At 39.0% G+C, this 22,910-nt stretch overlaps 1 protein-coding gene across 2 annotated transcripts in view; it reads right to left on the bottom strand.

Annotated features, from left to right (window-relative positions):
* Positions 1-22,910, bottom strand: part of PDLIM5 (PDZ and LIM domain 5) — a 76,540-nt gene that overhangs the window by 27,625 nt on the left and 26,005 nt on the right. For both annotated transcript variants that reach the window (XM_031066422.1, XM_005418136.2), the window contains exon 2: positions 9,748-9,899. In XM_031066422.1, the coding sequence (XP_030922282.1) occupies positions 9,748-9,899 (152 nt within the window). The remainder of the gene's footprint in view (positions 1-9,747; positions 9,900-22,910) is intronic.

Here is a 22,910-nt window from a genome sequence, read left to right as displayed (position 1 = left end):
CAGAAGGCAAAGCTAGATTTCACTTGTAATACTGAACTAACAGCAGCATTGGAAGATGAAAAACTCAGGTCTCTTTTACTGGGCTGTGGAACTCGACAGTGTTTCATTGGAACACTCAGGTGCACCTTTCCTCAAGTTTTATTTTGTTATAGGAAACTTCACTTTGGGAAATGAAACCTATGTGCACCCCAAAACAAAAATACTGTTTAACAGTTGAAAGAATCTACATCAAATGTAGCAGATCCACATCATTAACAAAACCTAAAAAGAACTGCAACAAGCAGTGTTTGCCTATGGGGCTCTTAACAACAAGAGAATATTTGAGGGGAGTTTGTGTTCCCACAAGAACACAAACTTTATTTCACAAAGAACTACGCAAAAATGACTGGTAATAGTTATCCCTGATTTCTTTTCATGATACTTTATTTTTCTTAGTATCTTCTACCGAAGCCCTCAGAGCCTCGATGGCTATCAAGATCAAATCTGATTATGTGAAAGGCAAATAAAGGTTATCTGCTTAAAAGGAAATGTCTAGTTTTAGGAAATCAAACATTAAAAGCCAGCCAAGTCTGCTGCAAAAACAGAAATGGAACTAAAAATTTAAAACCTATGCTTAACCACTCCATCAGTTCTGACAAATAAAAACCCACCTGATATAGTAAGATCAGTAATGCAGGACATTTTGCAAGTAATAGAGCATTTTAAAACAGCTGTAATCAGCTGCTGCCTACAGCAGGTAATATTACTAGAGAAATATAAATATGTTTTTCTACATTATGTTGCAGTGTTTATGGGATTTGGTGACTGTCACCATAAATACCACAGAAGTCCATTAGAAAATAAGGAAATGAAAGCCAGAATTGCATCAAAGGCCTCCTGGAGAATATTACTTCATTAAAATAACTTCAAATTAAACAAAATGTAACAAAAACCTAAGAATATCACTTTTCTGATGGCTTTCTGCAACTCATTAAAGAAAAAAAAACAAACCTACACTCCCCTCTGGGGATTATTTATAAAAGGGAGGAAAGCAGTAACCAAGAGAGCTTCCTGAAACACAGCTATGAACCTTTTCCTCAGAAAAACTAAAAAGCAGGACTTAGCCAGGAAATCACATTAAGAGCAAACAACATTGCTTTTTCTTATCAGTCATCAAAATCTGAACTATTCCACAGCTCCATTTCTAAAACAAACCCAAACTGGACCCCAAACCAATGCCCCTCCTCCCCTCCCCCAGAAATCAACATGCCTTTCAGAATCTCCTGTGTGAAGAGACAATGAAAAGTAAAAAGTGCCTGGATTGTTCTTACACAGCCACAACAGCTCTTGACAACAGTGGCATAGTCCAAAGCACCTGGCATATAATTGCCACAGAAAGGTTGACTTAATATTGCACTGTCAGTGGAGACTTCTTTCCTGTCGTGTAGGAAGTTGGCACTTGTACCTCTTAAGCAGAAGCTTTATTGTAATATCACAAGGATACTGACAGTCAGCAAAATTAACTCCTGTGGTTTTCAAGAGTTGTTTTTTTTAGATTTTCATAATGAAAGTTAGCTTAGTTGTGTTCCTACCTTCCTAAAATACATATATTTAATGTTTTGGAAATACATTTAATCTACTCCTTAGAAGCATCTATGTTACTAAAGATCTCTTTAATGTGAGGATGTTTGAGCACGTACCTCGCGTTCTGCTTACGCCCTTCAACAGCAAGGAGAAGGCTTTGCAACATGCAGAATATAAAGCTTAAAGGGGTTTGCAAGCTGGAAAATGCTGTTAAGTAACAGACTCGTAGTAACACTAGTCACAACTTCAGCCAGCCTAGATGTTTTCTGTATTAAATTTCAGCTTGCAAATGTTACTTCTTCCATACAGCAAAGAGCATATGAACTGAACAATGTGGAGTTCATTAAGCAATTCTCTGCTGTCCACAGAGATACTCCTCAACTCAAGTTTTGGGGTTTTTTTAAAAATCTGTAGGACAGGAGAAAGCTATTGGTATTTCAGCAAGTTATTCTAAATCACAAGCAGTCATTTATCATTATCAAGTCTTTCATCCATTAGGCAAAGCACTGCAAGCCCGTCCTCACCTTGCATACTGAGGCACACTGTCCATCTAGCACATGCCAAAATCAAGTAAGATTATTTAATTTCCAGATACTTCCTACTGAATTATGCCATTTCAGGAAAAATATATGTGAATAAACCTTCACTGCTCCTGTCTTCACAGACAGAAATCAATTGTGTCAGATCTAATCAGAATACAGATTTATTTTAGTTTCATAATAGAGTGAAAATAGGCTCCTAAACTACTGTACACCTAAACATCAAGCCAAAGCTATTACCTTTCTAATGATCTGCTTGTGTAAAGCCACATTTCTTGCACTGCATTTTTTTGCTTTAACAATTTAATCTTCGTTTTCTAAAAGCACCATTATACATCAGAGTGGTTTCATCCCTTTAGCAGAACTATAATGGAAGGCAAGTATTTTCATATTCATCTTAAATACAGGAATGAAAGAATGCAGTCTATATAACAACATATGATCAGCATTTGTTTTTAGGCTAATCCCAACATATCTGAAAGATATGCATGGTTTCAGGCTTTAAGCAAACATCCATAGAGTCAGCAAAATTACTAAAACAAACACAAAAAAACCTGCAAAAACAAGCAAAACCCCCCACAAACCAACCTCAACTTTACTTCCTTGTCTGAGAACAAGTAGTATTTTTAAGAAATTTGTCAGACATATGTGCTACGCAACAGTTTGTATAAAGCAATGGCACAGATGTTTCTCACTGGTTAAGGCAAAAAAGCAAGATGACCAATTAAGGCACTTCAGTTACCACTTGATCCACTACAAACAGATGGGAACTTCTAGGATCCAAAACTTTCCTCCCTTCATTTTCACAGGGGACTCTCAGGTGCAAACCTCCACCACAATCACTCACTACTGTTCAAACAGTGATGCCTCAATTTATCTCTTCTCCAGCTTTTTATCAGCTTCTGCTGATTATAACATCTGAGCTACTCTCCCAAGCAACCTTACCAACCTTTACTCTGTCAAGGACTTGGACTATGAGGGTAGGAATTTGAAAATTTATCCCAAATTGAACTTACAAGCTCTCAGGTTGTGAGAGACAGTTTCTTGATGATGGCCTCCTGGTTTTCACACAAAAGAAGGTGACATTTTTAAATAACCCCTTAATCTGACTGCCCGTGGTTTAACCCATCATGACATAATTATGTTGACAAAACCTCAAAAACATAATTGTAAAATGGATGCAATTGCTGCAACTCAGAGGCGACATTTTGCATTTCCCTGGTAGTAAACAAACTAAAAACAAAATTAAAACCAAAAAAAACAAAACGCCAACACATCAATGTTTCTTCTTTAACCTCACTTTGCTTCATTTTCAACTTCCTGAGGTGGTATTAACTATATGTGGGCCAGAGGGGAACATACCTGAAATTAAAAGTGAAAAAACATCTTTAAACTTAAATTTGAAGGAAAAATTTTGATGTTCAGTAAATAGCAATCTGCCTTTGGCACTTGCCATTGTCCACCATCTTTATCTACTACTGTATTTATGTTCCTATGCTACTTACAGCAGCAACCTCAAGAAACTGCACAGCCCTTACAAATCTTTTGCAGCTGTAAAGATTCCCAGCAAAACTCTAAGGTACACGATGTGAGAAAGGCTGCTATTACTGTTGCTTAACTCGTCCTCAGTCCCACCCATTTTCCTGGCAGATGGGTAGGTATCACCCTGTACCAGTCACTGAACTCTTGTTTTTTACCCTGCAACCTTCCACTTTGATCCCAGCAACTCTCCTTTGAACTTGCAAGCAAGCCTTTAGTTTGTCAGATTCACTTAGCTGCAGCATGTTCTGTGGTTCATCTAATTGCTACCTGACCAGCAGCAAAGTGCTATGTACAAGACAACTCTGAATTTCAGCTGGAAGCAAGAGCTGTACCCTTCCATTTATTTAGTGTGTGGGCAGGCTTTCCAAAGGCATGGCTTAGCTAGCTGAACTTGCTCAGCTCCTAAATTAGGAGCAAAAGGTTCCTATCTTGCTTCCAACAAGTGCATAGATTTATACAACACCCTTTGCATTAAAAAAAAAGACCAGCATCATTCATTAGCTTTGAATTTTTTGGACAATGTTTTAACTCAATATCACTTAATTTCAGAGTGAGATAAACCAGAAGGACTTAAGACGACTCAGCTGACTGCATTGCAATGCACAGCACAAGAAGTTCTCCAGGGTTGTTTGAAGTCTCACCAGGCTCCACTGAATGAGCTGCCACCTCAAAGCTTAGTGACATAGCTAAACAAGAGACAGGAATGTCTGTTTGGGAGGCACTGGTTTTCATCTAGTTATTTTCAGGCATAATCACTGAAAACTAGAATTAATGATTGAAAGTAACAAATTAGCCTTAGGGAATGAGTTGCCAAAGGTTTTGAGTAGCATTTGAACAGTGAATCCACAGTTTGTTTACATATGCCAAGCCATAATGCCTCAGCTGAGTTCTGTAAATTTTCTGTATCTCAATTCTCTTAATTAAAAAGAAATTATTTCCTTAATCATCCAGCACTTAGTTCTGATATTCCTGAAACAATGGTGTCTTTCAACCAATTACTATTGTCTCTGTTCAACTGTCATAGGACAACGAAGCTTCTACTTTTCTAAAAAAGCAAATCACTGGAGAACCAAGCTAAAGTCAAAATACCTATGTAAAGGAAATGATGATGACTAAAGTTGGGAGAAAAATATAAGAGTTCAGAATGCATTCTTATCATAGTTTTCCTCAAGCTCATCCATATATGGTTTAGGGAAACAAAATACCCACCCAAGGAACCTATGACTCATAGGACTGAAACATGAGTTTTAACCATCATCTAAAGTAAAGCCTATAAATTAAGCAAAAAATAGTAAGAAAAAAGCATACTAAGCTAGTCTTACTGCTGAAAAACCTTTTCAAATTGGTTAACTTGAAAAAAGATCTTAGAATAAAAATGGTCCATAACATTTTTTTCTCGCTTACCCCATCTTAAATGATGAGAATTTCAGCTGCCCTTAAGCTAAAAGCCTAGACTTCATGCGTCCTGAAAGAATAACCAAAAAGATAAGGGAAGACAGTACAATAAAGATTCATACTCAGGCAGGCAGCTGAAACAAATGTCATGGCTTTTGAGTTTACCAACTGCAGAACTCAGCCCCAAGGCTCATCTAAATTTTATCTGAGTCCTGTAGGTCATCAAGAATACCCAGGAGGCCCCAGCATCACCTATGACACTTGGGCAACCCCATGTTTTAAAAAGGTTTAGGAGAAAAAACCCACCAAGCCTATGGCCATCACTGAAATTCATCTATTGCTTTGTAGCAGCTGTGTTCTCCACTGAAGAGCTGGAATCAGAACCACAGGATCTGCTCATTGCCAAATTACTGCACCCAGAAAATTTTTTTCACCCAAACAAAGAAGCACTGCAACATATACAGCAACAGAGGAGTAAACAACCTGGAGAACCCTCCTTTCGCTTCCCAAGCCAAGCAATCTCAATGCCTTTTGTCCTAAACTAGTAAATTCATAGACAGAGTGAAAGAAATTCCTTTATAAAGCAAACTATACCCATGCAGATCTGTTTTACTAAATAGAGAGATAAATATGTTCTCTATCATGAAAGGAAAAACAACGCCCAAGACTTTCCATCTTTTCTCTTTTATCCCTGCATTGGTGACACTTTTCCCAGAAGTTTCACAGGTATCATGATCTCAGTCATCTCTAGAAATCCACAATTCTTTATCCTTCTCACTCCAAAAGAATCATTAAGGCAAATCTCTAGAGAAACAATCCCCAAAAATAATATTTTAAAAATAGGTGGCGGCTTTTAGCTGTTCAGCAGCTTAGAGATTTATTTATAAAAGTCCATGCTAAGTTACTGAACTTGAAAATATATCCAAAAAGCAAGCATCTGGATTCCATCTGTCCTCATGGGAAACTGGAATGGCTGTAGATGAAAATGAAATATTGGGGTGCAAAAGAGCAAGATCGCAGAAAGCGAGGGATGAATAGAAACAAAAATTGGAGGGGGAGGAGATTTATCAAAAAGCTAAAATTGCAAGTTACAAAATAAAAAGAAGAGAAAAAAAACCCCACACTCCATATTTTTGAGTCATATGATGTCTCAGTTGAGACGGCCATGAGACACAGACTATCACCATAAAATATCAAAACCCATAGCCAGTAACATCAGACCACTTCAGACGGCTTCAAGCATCTACCCTTCTTGTTCTTCAGCCCAACCTTTTATACCCTCATGTCCACGCACTGCACCTGTGTGCCCTCTGTTCCCTTTGGTGATGGGTCAGTGCCCCTGGGCACTCCATGGCTCATTGCTGTCAATGCTGCTCACCTGCTGCTCACAGCTGCAGCCCACTGGGGATGAGGCTGGCCACAGCCCCACTGCCAGTTACCACAAACTGTGTGCCTACAATTTAATATGAAAAATGAGCAAGTAACATGCCTACATTCAAATTTCATTTCAGAACTGAAAAAAAAAGTATATAACTTCTGTACTAAATAAGGATACTTTTTTACAGAACATATTGATTTTAAAGACATACACCTGAAAATACTTGCCAACACATGCAAATGAAAAGCGCCTACTACTGCACACAGAGCTGGCAAAGCACAATTTTGTCCATTGGTATTTGAGCAAGCTCTAAGCAAAGTGGACTTGCAATTGTGTCAGCTGCACCTCCAGTTCCTTTCCAGGGCACACAGCAATTCCATGTTCAAAAAACCTAGCTGCAATCCTGCCTTACATGGAACAAAGGGAAGATTTTATTTGCCCTTCAAATATTTTGCCAACATTAAATTACAAGTTACAAAACATCTAAATTGGTTTTCCACAAGGGGTACTTGCATATCTGCCTGCATAAATATACTGCTTTAAATCTGTAAGTAAAGGTTTTTGAAGGCAGAACTTTAACTATCCCTTCCAACTATCTTCCAGACAAGCTACTTCTTGCCCCTTGTTTAGTTTCTCTTAATTTTATTTTTTCTACTTTGCACATGAAGAAGAGAGGAAGCCAAGCAAAAACCTAAATAGGTTAACTATCAAGTTAAAATATTTACAATAATGAATCTGATAATAAAGAATTTCCTCTCTTGCCTTTGCCATAGACTACAGAAGTTTCCTTTGTAGCTTTTAAAAGGTGAAGTGTCAGCATGCCCTGACCACTGTGCAAACTGGGGTGCTGGAGTACATGCTCAAAGTAACACCAGTAACCATCCAACCATTGTGTTCTTTTAAAGCAGCAGCAAACCAGGGCAGTATCTCAGAATTGACGGACTCTTTCAAAACTAACCTCAACATCCTTGCATTGTAGTCCAAACTATCAGCAGACTGTGCGAAAGTAGATAAAATCTCAGAAGTAAAAACAAAAGATAAATAAAAAGCAGTAATAGCAAAATAAAATATGTCTTAGATTTTTCTATTCTATGGCACCAGCCCATACTTTGAAGGCCAGCTTTGCTTCACATTGACAGTATCTCCTTAATCTTGCATGTGAAGAGTAACAGCTTAAAATATTTTCCTTCCTTCTGTTTCATTTTGGGAGAAGAGGCAGGAACAGAAGAATATAATTTTGGAGAACACTCAATATTAAAATGGCTTATCTTGCCACCCTGTTTATACTCTCAGGCTCCCTTCCCATGGGCAGCCATCATCTCCAGTTAACATGAGTCAGTCTGACTCCAAGAAGCATCTTCTTCCAGGCTATAAAGAACAAATAAACAACCTGTTTAAGATCTGTTAAAGAGCAGGGCAAAGAAATGTTCACAGGCAGAGGAACCAGGAGAACACTGCCTGCACATCTTTGGTTTCTTGGGCTACATGCAAAATTCAAAACAGTTTAGACCATGAGACTGCAAAGCAGCAGAGCTACAAGACACACCCCCAGATGCCAGGACCAAGGCTATTCCTTTGGTCACTGTTAGTCTGAATCTGACTTAGCCTTCAGCTGTCAGGTAGCCAACAGTGGTGAGTCAGATGCTACACTAAGTGGGAAGGCTGAGAACAGCAGGGGATCAGGCTAACCCATGATTAATTTGATTTTCAAACCACTCATCTCTGTACCTAACCAGAAGCAGCCTCAGACAAGTTATTACCTGACTGGGACACACCTGCCATGCCTTTCCTATATCCAATATTGACCCTGCCCATACAGTTATGATGACAGGAGAAAGTGGGCCAACCCATCCGCCTGTGACTCAGTGGGTCCTGGAAAGTGCATTTTGGAGCGACCTGCCCGTCTCCCTGGGAGTCAGAAAAGCAAATGACACACTAGATACAACATGTAGTTCTTCTAATGAGCTGGTATAATACCTGTCTTTCATCAAGAAACTTTTAATGCCACCTTTACGAGTTTCACTCAGGGAGATGCCCTAGGCATGAACCACACCACAAGGTACTCCCTTCCTCAGACTGAGCAAAGGGAATCCCTTAGTCAGGGCAGCTAAGCACCGAAGCACAGGACAACAGGAAAAACAAGAAACAACAAGCAGTGCTGAACTGCAGCCTCTTACTGAAGAAAGCACTCACACAACCATTCTAATACATGGCACTTGGGGCTGGGAACAAGCACTGCCACCCTGGAGATGGATGTTTGTCAGATCTGCAACCACGTCACCTCTTTTTATTCTAATACTGATTAACTCGCTGAAAGACATAGTCCTTTCATTAAGGGGAGGATAATCTGCCACAAAAAGCAGTCAGTAACTGGTGAAGGGATATGATATGGACCTCAACCAATGCTCATCAAGGAACTTTGCACTGTTGAAGGCAGGCCTGAACAGCAGTCATGGTCTACAACTGCTGCTGTTTTCTTTGAAAACAAGAAGAGATGCTTTTCCCTAGGTGATGGATTCACAGGCCAATCTCCTCCAATATGTTCATTCACATCATTGAATCAAAATAGCAATCTTCTACCAAAAAATATTTAGCCCTCGGAGGCTTTTGAGAACTGGAGGAATGTATTGCTTGCGCTGCTGCTCATTGTACTTCAGGTTCCATAACCCATATGTGAGCATCCTGCTCCCCTCCTGCAACAACTCCCAAAAGAGAGTCCCAGGCAACACCAGAGATATGCTCAGATTCAATAAACTCTATGATTTAATAATGAGACTGGGCCAAGCTGTAACTTCTACAGCAGGCACTTCAATTAGCAAAGGGAGGCTGCTACTTGGTGGCAAAGTGGTATCACCATGGTGGAAATTGCACGGTGGAAACATCTCCCAGACACTGAGTGGAATTATTTTGATCCATTTAACTCAAGGGTTAACTATTTAAATCCATCATTCTGCTATAGCCAGTAGGAATGGTGCTGAAGGACTTAACCAAAAAAAATGTTCCTAGTCACTTGGAGGAGGAGAAAAAAGCATTAATAAGACCTGCTTTTAAACAGATTAATTAAACAAAACTGAAACTCAAAAGGAAGAGAAAATAGAATAGGTGACATAAAGCTGGAAAAAGTCTTTGTCAAGCCACGTAATTAACATCTAATAAGTTTTCTAAAATGCTGTAAATCAAGACAGATTACAGGCTATGGCAGCATATCTTTCAATCCCTGACATTTAACTCCATAGACTTTGCCAAACCACTTACACATTTTTATCCTCCAAACCACTGTCAGGATGATAATCAATTCTCTTTAAAAAAAAAAAGAAGAAGCTATCTTACCTTTGCAGAGTCATGTTCAAATTGCCTGTACATGCCTTGATCTTGTTTTGTGCTTCTAGATGAGTCATGCCATCTGTGCTTATCCCATCAATGGTGAGAACCACATCACCGATCCCCACATGCGCTTGGGCTGCCTTGCCACCGTCATTAAGCTGAAATGTCACAAGAATGGTAAATGAGAAACTTGGATGGTTTATGTTTATATTGAACACAAAATCACAGTATTTTATTCACAGTGCTGTTTCATGCAAAGAGAAAAAACAAGCTATCTTTTCTCATTTGTGAGCCCTGTGAAAATTGCTGCAATACCTATAGGTATTCATTCTTATTTCACTTCAATGACAGGAAAGAACTGCATAGTACAGCCTGCTTCTCAAAATCAAACTTCACTTCTGCTTTACTGGCTGGAAGCTATGGACATTCACAAAGAGACACAAGCAGGGACAAACATTCACAGTTTCCTGCACTCCAAGTTCTACAAGTTCCAGCCACCTTTCTCTTCATATATAAAATTTTGAGGAGAGAGAAAGGCTGTAAGCCAGCCTTTTCCAATCTAAATTTTCCACTTAAAAATCTCTTCAACATTCATTTATTCATCAAAAACTGGTCATGAGCAGGGAAGACTCTGTTAATAGTGAAGCTGACTTTTCCCCAGCTACAACTACCAGAAAGTCAAAAGTTCAACATCACATACAGACTGCTTGCAGGACATTGTTTTGCCTTTCTCTCAGTAGGTTTACAGGCACCAGTGACCTGCAGTATATTCAGATTACGATAAGAAAAGTTTCTTGAGAAGTCTAACTCTTTGATCAAGGTCACTGCCAAAGTTCAGTTCAACTGCTTTGGTCCACTTGAATGAAACAATATTGCAACAGAAACCTCTGTAAAGTTCACTATTGGCCCCAACTGAACAATAAATCAATCTTTTCATCTGATGCATCTGAATTTCAACTACCTTCCTTCCCAAGAACAGAAACAGAAATTAACGTAACACATAATAAGATCTATGCATTGATTTATATCCCTGGTCCTCAATCTTCTAATCATTTTATAGCAGGCTGAAAAAACATCCTGGAGGTGTAAGTTCCCTCTATGTTTCCAACAGCAGAGAAGTTGAAAAAAGCAGTCTTCCTACAGCAGAGATGTAGCTGCTAGCGCTGTGTATGCAAAACCTCCCAACTCTGTCCTCTGCCTACAAGCATGAGTCTGTTCCCTGAAGAAATCACTGCTTCTAGGGAAGTACTGCAACCAGCACAATTACTTTATCTTCATTCCCAAAAGCAGAATTCACCTTAAGCCAAAATGGTACTTGAGCACATGACTTGAGAGCTGGTGGTATTCAGCCGGGAGAAAAGGAGGCTCAGGAGAGATCTCATCCCTCTCCACAACTGCCTGAAAAGAAGGTGTAGTGGCATGGGGGTCAGTCTCTTCTCCCAGGTAACAAATGACAGGAGGAGAGCAAACTCAAGTCATATTATAGGAGGTTTAGTTTACTAGGAAAAATTTCTTCATACAAAGCATTGTCAAGCACTGGAAGACGCTTTCCCAGGAAAACAGTAGAATCACCATCCCTAGAAGTGTTCAAAATATGCATGGATAGGGCACCTGAGGACATGGTTTAGTAGTTAATATGATGGTGCTGCTACCTTGACAGTTGGACTTGGTGACCCTTAGAGGTCTTTTCCAATCCTAACAATTCTATGATTCTATGACTTTTCAAAGGTACACCAAAGGAAGGTTTTAATCTCCTTTGTTTTTTAACTGTCCCTGTTTTAGCTCATACAGTAGGGACCAAGAAGTCTTGGTTCCTTGTGTTATTTTACAAAGTACAGCCACCAGTCTATACATCATTCACTTCAACAGGAGAAGTGAGGTTATATCTTGAAAACCATCTGTGGGTAAACAGATAATAATGCATGAAATATGAGGGGCTCAGTCTCTGCATTTGTGTAGGCTAAACCTGTGGAAGGTGTCCCATCAGCCTACCTGATATGGTTAAGGCTTTCCTAAAAGCCAAGTAACTAGAAATATATGACAGCTGTGACATGTATTGGATGGTATCTGAAGACAAATACTTTCACTGAGAAAAAATATTGTATAATGTTGCAAGATATATGCAAATGCAAAACTCCAAAAATATTACCATTTGACAACATCTAGACTAAACTCAAGAAATTTCACATTCAGTGAATCACCGAATTTCAACATCAATTCCATACTTGCTGATTGCAATAGCAATCTTGAGCAGATAAAAAAACAACAGAGAAAATTTTCAACAAAATGGGAAAAATTCTCCCATTTGATGTTAACCTGGTGAAAGAAGAGGCCTGCAATCAAGGAAGACTTGTCTTATCTTTCAAAAATAGCAGCCAGGCCCTCAGCATTACAAATCAACACAGCTATTTTAGCCAGAGTTAAAACCAGAGGGTGCTAACAAGGAAAAGATAGCAGAGCAAGGAAGTCAAGTAAGAGGGAAAGGAAAAAGGAGACATCCTGATTTCAGAAAAATTATTTGACTTGCTGAAGTCATAAGAATTTCAAGTTGTATTGTGAATCCTTTTACAAAAGGCTTCAACCAAAAAGCCAAAAGTCCTCCAAAATTGGGTGTTCATACCCAAATTGTGAGTTAAGAGGCCTGATTACTATAAAACACCAATCAGGGAAGCTCACAAGCATATAGAAAGCTATGACCAACATAGCTATTTATAGGAAAGCTCCTCAAACCTTTGGGTGAGGGGTGGGACCTGCCATAAACAGATCCTGCCATAAACCGATATGTTATAGCACGCTGACATTTGCCAGCAAGGTCTGGAAAAGGGAAAGGAACGTAGGGGTGCTAAAAGCTAAAGGTCAAATGGATCGCTGTGATTTGTGAATAAAATTTAGCTTTCTCAGAACGTGTGCAAATCCACATGATGCTGACATGTTGCAATTTGTGATGAAAAAATAAAAAAGCAACCTACACACTGCCCAGGACTAAGACTTCAAAAGCCAGCTTCAGGATAACTATATTCATGGAAGAGTGGGTGGCCTTACCATCCCCAGGCATGTAAATGAAAACAAATTTCTTAATTAAAAAAAAAAAAGCCAAGCATTTCTGTTTAATTCTAGTGGCCAACACACAACAACCCACAACCAACCACCCAACTTTCAAGAGGTCATTCTTAAACTGTTGCCTAAGGGGATGAAACTCTTTGCAAGTGCATGTGGGAGACTGCTATAAAATCATTTCAGTAAAACTCCAGGACGAAATTTCCTAAAAACAGGTCCTGAGAAGTGTGATGAATCCCTAGATATGTCCATGGGTCCTGCTATACAGAGAGAGACCTGGGTATGCCTTAGAGGTGGAGCTGTCAGAGATGTATTGAAGCAAATTACTGGACAAGACTGTGAAGAACTGCACACACAGAGGGATGCTGGAGTAGTAATCTCCTTATCAAGACAGAGTGGATAAGACTTCTAACTAACACCTACTGATTCTGAATAAGAGATCTGAGTCACTAAGCAGGAGAGGTGAGGTTGATACTCCTAAGAAATCTCAGCCAGAGCGTGAGTATTCCCTGAAAGTACTGGTCAGCTGTTTCAGTACAAACTGATTTCTACTGAGCATTAATCTGGTTATAAATAAGAAACCCAGCCCAGTTCGCTAAACCAGCCTCTGGGCTGACTGACAGAGGTTTCAGCCAATAACATCTCTCCTTAAGTACAAGCATTTCCCTGGTTCAGAGTCTAAGGGGCTTAAAGATTAGACCAGTGGCTGTCCAGACCTGAGGGGTTAGAACTGCCTATAAAAGTAAGCGCCAAACAATAAACACACTGTTTTGCTGATGACCAAACAAAGTCTGCCAAGTGGGCTGTCTCACACATGTGACCATCACATATCACTCAGCAACCCTGGCTTCTGAAGCACCTATTTTGAAGTGGGACTGAAGCTACAAGGGCAGTTTTACCACTGGTGCAAGAGGAATATTATCACAACTATGTAAAGAAAGAAAACATCTACACTGAACACAGCAGGAGGAATTAGAACATTTGAAATAATTAAGGATCTTTTTCAGACTGCAGACCCTGGGAGCCTCCCTTTTGACCCTTCTTAGAGGCTGAACCATACATTACCACCACAAACACTAAATTGGAATACACAATGAAGATGACATATACCAAGCTGTGTACACATTCAACCCAAACCTGCATAGATAGTCTGATTAGCTGACTCCATTCTGAATTCCACCCAGAATCTGGTCCGTGTTTTACCTTTTGGCCCATATTTCTTGTCACAAACTCAATTTATTTTTTTCCATCCAGATTTTAAAAATATTCAGCAAACATAGAAGACATATAAATAATATTTGAAGATCACATATTATCATCTACAGATTTATCTCATTGCTTCTTTTTGACCAGTCTTTTTTTTTTCTGGTGTTCTGTACAAGTGATTTTTTTTTTCTTACAGTGCAAATTTAACCTTAGGAACATTATCCTGCATCAGTGACCCATAAAGTACAGAGTTAGTTACCTGGAAAAAATGGTGATCCATAACATACCTTTATTAAATGTGTCTGTATCACCATATGGAAACAATGCAACAGGAGAAGCGTATAGCAGTAAAATATGGAAAAGAATATAGTAATAAAATTACAAAACTGGCTATCCAATAATACAACTAACCACCAAGCACCACAAATATTCTTCAAATCCTTGATGGATCTGTTTTAATTCTGTATTTACAGAATGAGGCAGTTTTTTTAAGTCAATCATGAATTAGAGCTACAAAAAAAGTAAACTTCTTTTCCTTGATGTTACACCACAGACTTGAAAGCTACAAAATTGCCAAACCAGGAATGTTTCCTCCTACTTAATTCCACGTCTCTCTGCTCTGGAAAACTCATTTGGAGACTGAAGGGGAGGCAAGCAGGAGAGACATTTCATGACCAGGCACCTGCCGAGGCCACTCACTCCCACAGCCCCCAGCAGGAAACCTCTGCCCCTCCACAGCCATCAGCGACATGGATGAAAGCCAAAAACCAGGCTGTGCCATGCAGGGATGCACGGGATGCTTTTTAACAAACACAAGGAAAATCACCCATCTAATGATAGATTTTTTTTTGTTCGGCAAAAAAAAATCTTAAAAAAATAAGAAAATATTGTTGTTCTTTTGGTTCTCAACAGCAGAATTCCAAAATTACAAATACTGTCCAAAATCACGTTCCAAATGGAGACAGAACAAAAGTAAAGCAATTCTTGATCCAGGACAGACTTCAAAATCAAGGTATAAAAAGTAATCTCAGCGTAGTACTACAACTCAGGTTTTGAAATGCAAACAGCCCAGAATACCCAAGAATACAACTGTTTTACTGAGCTAAATTTTAGCCCGCACACTATTTTGTTTTGCAATAACCAACAGCCTTTTTACCTTTACTCTTAAGCTTCAATTAGATATTTTGAACAAGTCTTTCCAGGGCAATTGAATGTGTGCACACATATGTGCACCTATGTCTAAAACAATGTAATATCCAACCTAATTAATTTCTATTTAAAACAAAACCACCTATTTCTCCCTCACATGACTAAGAAGAAAACGTGACAAGCCACTCTTCGTTGATCTGTCATTATTTTGCTTTTACGCAGTAATAAAGGAATTACTTAAATTGCAGTCACTCATAGGACAAAGGTCTATTGACCAAAGATGGAGGCTGCCTTCTGTGTTTTCCAAACTGCTTGCTTTGAATCTATGCTAGCTGCAACCACGTTGTATGATGGTACATCACAATGACTTTCCAAAGAAACTGTTTTGTACTTAGTAAATAATGTTCTCCTATTGCACAAACATCGTTCAATGTCATCTGCAACTTCCTCTGAGAATGTAACTCATTGATCCTGATTTAAAACTCTCTGGGCTAGCTGATATCCCTCCAGCTTGATTTTTACCTCTCAAGGATTTGATCCATAGTTGGCTGTAGCAATTCAGTTTAAAGTCATCAATAATCAAAGCAGAAAGCAACCAATGATCTCTGTGGCATTACTGTTTCAGCTTCTCTTTTAGTCTACATTTTTCCCTATAACAAAGAGTTTTAAGTAAGTAAAAGCTAAAACACAACATACTCATTTAGAGAAAGAACATTACAGAGCAACTTTGCAGAATCACATCACAAGCAAAGGGGCAAACTCTTTTATCAAACAATGTCCTGCCTTTTCAAACCACAGGGCTTTATCTCCTTGCTACAATACACTTCATGCTAATATTTACACTCACTACCTGCCACTACTTTGTTTATCCCTAGCTTTCTTTCACCTGGCCAAAGTATCACCTTGCACTGATAATCAGTATTTTTAACAGCAACCTCATACATAGAGCTAAAAGTAAGCTAGAAACACTCCTTTGGTGAATTAATGAAAGAGAGGAACAGAAGTTCACTCCAAAATACAAGGGGGACACACACTAATGCTCTGCAGCGGCACCAACTCCATCACAAAAATAGCACATCTGACCTGACTCCTGCTCCCCCAGGACCTCACAACCCACAGAGCCTGACCATGGAACACTCAGGGCCAACACTGACCACCACAAGCACAAATAGGGTAAGGCAGTGCTCCAGCATGATATACCTAATGGGATGCCTCACCAAAGCCCCTCCTCATCTGCCTCCCTGATGGGAAGGAAGCAAAAACCTACACTCCACACTCCTGGCATGTCTGGGACACTTGAGGTCCAGCTTAAAACTTCTGCATGAGGGGAAAAAAAAAGCATGAGAGCACCTGCTCTTTGTGACAAATAAGCTTCCTCTGCACTCAATGGAAACTGAGAGCTGTATCGTGTTCCTCAAGCCTTTACTACAGCAATATTATTCACATAGCCAACAGATTAGCCAGCCAGCTTTGATAGTTGCTTCCAAATCAAGAACACACATGACAGTTTTAAAGTCCAGATCAAATTTATACAGCTGAGTTATAAGAATTCTAATGCAGGGTTTGCTGTGGAAAGCGCTGACACAAGTAGCTATAAAAAGGGGTTATGAGGCAGTCCTCTAAATAAGCTAAAGCTTTTCCCCAAACAAAGCAAGGATCAAAGTTAGCTTAGGTCAGAAAACCTGCCTGATTACGAGAGTACTTTGCTATGTATCACCACCATGAAACCCTGCCCTCACCTCGCTCCATGTGGCTGTACTTCCACTTGCTACATTTTCATTTCCCTCCTTTTTTCTCCCTGTTAACTTTAAAGGTGTTTTCAGACTGATTCATGAAGCTGTAACCCAAGGCATGCACAGCACAACCATTAAATAACCATTAAAGATAACGTATAAGGAGAAAAGTGTAAGACAAAGCATCAACCCTTCCTCTTGGTCTGGCTGTGGACCCCAACAGCAGGCTGCATCCCAGTCCTGGCGAGAGGGCTGCCCTTACCTCCTGGCCTGTCCTCCCACATTCCTCAGGTCTGCTTCATCCCTTTCCCTCCATATACAGCTCCACTGCTGTGATGCAGCAGTGACTTGGTTGAAGCAGACCCAAACCAGCCCTTTCACTCATTACAGCCCAGGGGAAAATGGGGAGAGCCCACAGGCATCCATTCATTTTGCCAACAAAGAACCACAAAACCATCTCTCACATTTCATTCTCAGCTCTGACAGCAGTAACCCTGACAGCAACATATACTTGAACATGATTGAGCTGTGTATACCTATAGTCCCACATTCAGAAATTATGTCAAAGAAAAACTAACAGTTTGAGTTTTCCCTCTAAGCAAACATGGCTGAGCATGCCTGCGGGTTCATATTCTAGGAAAAAGATTAATGGTTTCAACCCTCTCTTTTTTCCTTAAAATTCTTCTCTTACTGTATTACAACCTTTAATATTTATCTCTGTCTTTCACAAAAAACAAATAAACAAAAACCCACCAAATAAAACCAAAATAATTTGGTTTTGGCACTTTAAATGATGTGTTGCATGCACAAATCACTCATTCTATTTATCCATGCATGCTTTAGATGTGGAGCTATGCATCTACAGAGAAGCATGAGAGGACACTGACTACTTAAAACAGGAGAGGCACCACATAGCCTAGATCACTCTTACACACGATTGGGTTAATGCAGAAAAGGATCCAAAAATATACGTTAGGTTTACAAAGCAGAGTAACTGCACCACGTACTCTTTTGTTTTTCAATCACTTAATACCATGTGTTAAGTGGTGAAAATGTGCTCTTGAATATGTGCTCTTTTATTTTTCAATCACTTAACACCAAACAAATGAACTTGAATGCCAGTAGCAGCTCTCAGCTTCCCTCTCTTGTCCCAGAACAGGTTGCCAATAAGCAGGAACAGTTTCCACATGCTAATGCCAGAAGGATTATTAACTGGTGCCACCTCTCACTTGTCATGGCTTGACTGATCACGGATTCCTCGCAGCTCTGCTCTTCTGTAAGCAAGAACCTTTGCTACCTCTACTTCCTCCCTTATGACAATCCAACTGCTGCAGGATGTAAGGAAGCAGAAACAACTTCAGAAAAGATTCCTTGTATATTGGACAGGATATTTAATTTTTGACAGAATGCCACTATCTTGTGATTACTGCAAGTCCAGTAGCAGTTATTAGAAAGTACAATCCCTGTTTTTGACCTTGCTGGTGCGAAAAGGAAGTAGCTAATTACTTACAGTAATCAATTCTGATACAACTCATGTCTTTGACATGAAGCTTAAACATTTTATCCAGGTACTAACACACAAGTTAAAATGTGTATTAATTGTGCACTGGGAAACACCAACTGGAATTCAAAGGATTATTAAAATGAGTGAAAAGTCACACTCACATCAAAGAGGGATAAAGAAACTATTCTGTTCAAGTGTAGCTCTGTTGGTATGTAACAAGACTAAGCATCTGGTCTTGCTTTTCCAAGCCACTAGCATTGAGGAGATCAGACATGAAAAGACTGCCACCCAGATAGGATGGGCAATAACTTCTTGACTAACAAGACATAATTATATGTTCTGATTAGGAGAAGAAATAATGTCACAATGACAAAAAACAAGTTGTCAAAAGGACTAAGGAAAAATAATTCAGACATTGTGACTAGAATCATATTTGCAGGAAGCACATGGGTAATTCCAAAAAAACTTTTTAAAATACATTTGAAACACTTGAGTGATGGAAAACCATTTACAGTCATGTGCCAGAATGTCTGAAGATATTTAAGGCCCTATCATCCTTGAGAGAATGCTTAGCTTTCACTAAGCATTCTCTCAAGGAGCTCAGTTGAGTTCTCATGCTGCCAGCATGCCTTAAGAGCCCTATTTATTTTAACTGGCTCTCTTCTCTCTGATGATTATTCTTCTGTTCAGAGAGTTTACAGAACTGATCCAGGTTCCTCCCTGGGAAACTATATGCCAGTGGGTAAAAAATACTGCCTACTTAATTTTTCAGAGACAGAAAGGGAAAATGGAAGGAAAATGTAGCTAGCAACGCAACACAAACTTTGCACTGCTTTAGCTTTTGGGACCTGCATGTCTCTCCTCCAGTAGTGGTTAGTTTTGGGGAGTTTGGGGTTTTTCTTGGACAGCCAACACAAATTAACTCCACAACTAAAGCACATGATTTCTTAGGACTGCCGAACAGGCAACTCCTCAGGAGCCACTTGATTTGTACCAGAACAGAAGCTTCAAGCCTCTCTCATTTGGAGCAAACAGTTTGAAAGCTTACTAAGTTTTATTGCTGGGCCTTCCAAACAAAAACAAAGCAAAGCAGAGTTAGTTTTCTCTAAAGGAGCTTAAGTATGAAGCAACAAAAGGGACTGAGCTCAGCTACTTCCAAAGAAATTAATTCCCGTCCTGTAAAGGCCCTGCGTACGACAATGTCTGCAGAGCATAAAATGGTCTGTGTCCTCCCTTCCCAGACAGTGTTATGTTTATTCTTTTACAGATGGTAAAATTAGTTGAACTAATTGAACATCCATCTCCTTATTAATCTTAGTAGCCAAATATGTGTCATCTTGTTTTCATAAAGCTTTCATGGTCTATGATTTAGCTCCTCTTAATGGGATATACCTTTTCTGCATTAAATGTGATGCAATCACCCCATGCTTGCCAGAATATCCAATTTAGAAATACAAATAGCACAATATATAATACTGTGTAATTTAAAGATAGATTACTTTTTCTTTTCAATACCTCTCCCAGGACAAAGAGCCTTGTACATGGCAGAAACAAGAAGGAAAAACAACTAATGATGTAATTCTACACATGAAAGCAAAGCAGAGAATTAAGTGGGGAGCCAGTGGCAAGAAAATGCTACTACAAATTGAATCCCTTGTGATACACCAGCCATTGCTTCACTTTCCACCTATCCAGAATCCAGGCATGCATAAACAAGCAGAAAACAACCTGCTGGCTTCAAAGAACTGAGATAATATCAAGCTGCACCATATAAAGTAAGGAGAAAAGGAAGGCAAGTTCAGACACTCCTAGAATTGGTTATTGGTACAAATCATCTGTCCAGAGAGGACAACTCACCTGAATGCCACCCCAAAGTATCACTCTCAAGGTGAAACCCAAGCCCAGCAAAAAGAGCCACCACACCCACAGAACTAGCAGAAGAGGCTGGAGACTGAGCTGCACTTTTGCCAGCTCTCTGTTGAGCATGGAGCTCAGCACCAAGGAGGAAATACAGAAAAAAATGCATGAGTGCAGAAACTCCTCCATGCTACAACAACAGGGGCATCATATTTTCAGTATAAAGGCACTAAGGCTTATGGCACCTCCCTTTGGCAACAAGGAAGAAGAAGGCAATATTAAACATGTGAAAGATGACAACTCAGTTTAGATAAATAAGCATGCTCTGAAGTGCATGGAGTAACAAATAAACCAATGATGGCTAATATGCTGACAGCATAAGCACGCAAAAGCACAGTTCTGTATGTGTGTGCATTCATGCAATGGAGAGAGAACTCCTTAGGATTAGTCAAATGCAAACTTCTAGCACAACGAAATAAAACAAAAATAGGAGACATTAGTAAGTCCTTGTGGGTATCTTGCCTTTTATACATCAAGGGAATATTATAGCAGTCATTTGTTTTAAGCCAGTCACATACTGGCTAAAACCCCAAAGATGAAATATTGCAGAAAAAGAGTCCAATAAAAAGCCCTCCTCAGAAAACAAGAAACACATTTTAAAGCAGTTGCATATTATTTAATAAATTCATACAGCTGCTTTTAGCTAAGACACACAAATCTTTATCATCAGCTAATAAGGCTCATGAGAACATATAACAATTTCAAGTTTAATTTTCCATTTTATATGCATATACATATATACACATGCAATACACTGTTTTAGTTTGCTTGACTTTAAACATTACTTTTATGTGATTTTTTAATGAAGTTCCAGGTGTGGGTGTTTGTGTATACATTTTTTTATGGATGTAAAACACTGGGTATGTTACTATAGACCATAGTATACATATATATTCTTTAAGAAAATATTTGTGTATAAATATTTATTCTTATACACACCTCTATATAAATAAAACTGCATTTGTCCTCTATGCTAGAGACCTGTGTGAGAAGACCACTTGAAAATTATCAGTGTTTTTTTAGGCAGTGTACAACAAAAAGCAGTTGTCCAGAGCAAACGGGGAGCTATTCAGGACAAATTTTCTGACTGCAAAACTAAGACCCTCATGTTAAGTAAATTTTTTTTACCATTCAATTGCCAAATGCATTACAAGACATGCAAGACTAAACATAAACCCATGCAAAACCTCCTTACTAAAGCTCCAGAGATGAAAATGCTTGTGTACTTGTTGCAGCTGAGAACTTTGACAAAATTTCTTGCTGCTATATTTTAGCCATCTTCTGAGTTTTGCTGCTGAGAGTTGCACTCTAATTATAGTAACCTAAAGCCTGAGTTATGCTGCAACATATTTTTTTCTTCCTTGGAATCTGGAGATCAGAAAATTACACATACAGCTAAACAATGAATAAAGCTGGTTATCAAATAGCTCTGGAAACACAATGAAGAAAACTCAACCCTTCAAATGTATTTTCTGCAACAATCTACCCCTTGCTCTCAGCTTGACACTCTGCACTGGAATGTGTCCGGCCATTCAAAGTCTGGGCTTGCACAGGAATCCTGTAAGCTTAAGCCTGTTAGCCATGACAGCTCTCTGGTGTATTTTCTTTTTTTTTATTTTCACTTTCTTTTTTTCTCTCCCCACCATTTGTACATATGTAGCCCTACACTATCAAACTAAAATCAGAGGACATTTCAAAGTGAAGACATAGAAAAAGAAACCCTCCCTATCCAAAGCAGAGTTTACAATCAATATTGTCATATTTAAGGAAACAGACATTTAAATCATTTAGAGTAATAAATTTTGGGACTAAAACCAAGACTGCTCTAGCATTCTGGAAAAAAAAAAATCCTATATACACTGGTGGTTACAGGCAGAGCTCGGAAACAATTCCAAGTAAAACAACAAAACACAAAAACACAGTATGCATTCATTCATCCAACTTGATCCAAGACAGATGGTATGGAAAGCCTGCAGGGGTTTTTTTTCTGCTATTTTTGTTTGGTGGGTTTGGGTGTATTTTTTGATTTGTTGGCTCTTTTGTGGATTTCTTTGGTGTGGATTGTTTTGGGTTTTTTTGCTTGTTTGTTGGGGGGGGATGTTTTATGTTCCTATTATTGCTGACAACTGTACAAAATATTGATCCTTCACACAGGAGCCACAGGTTTCCATGTGATTTAAACTCTTCTCAACCTCTGAGATCCAAATACAGCCTCTTAAATGCCCTCAAAGCTAAAGAGTAAAAGGCTGACCAACTCACAAGGAAAAGGCTTTTGAAAAATATGATCATACAGTGGACATATCAAGTCCATTAAACTTTTCAGGCACATAATTTCAGGGTTTTTTTCACTAACTATTCAACAGCAACAACTCTTACTGTAGGAAGACTCCTGCTAGATTCCAAGTAATTTCTTTAAGTAAACATTACTTAAAGAATTGCTGGAAATAAGCCTTTTGAAGAGTTTTATAAAAAATAACAATGGGTATATCCTTTTTTTTCCATCTTGTTTTCTTGAATTCAGCATCAACTACACCAAAAGAAGAGAAAATATTCTGGTCCTTATAAATAGTGCTCTTTTTGACCAATATTTTGGCTGCAGCCAT

This window comes from Geospiza fortis, unplaced genomic scaffold (assembly GCF_000277835.1).
Source record: "Geospiza fortis unplaced genomic scaffold, GeoFor_1.0 scaffold11, whole genome shotgun sequence".
NCBI lineage: Eukaryota > Metazoa > Chordata > Aves > Passeriformes > Thraupidae > Geospiza > Geospiza fortis.
Note: the sequence above shows the minus strand (reverse complement) of the source record. Positions and strands in the feature narration are given on the sequence as shown.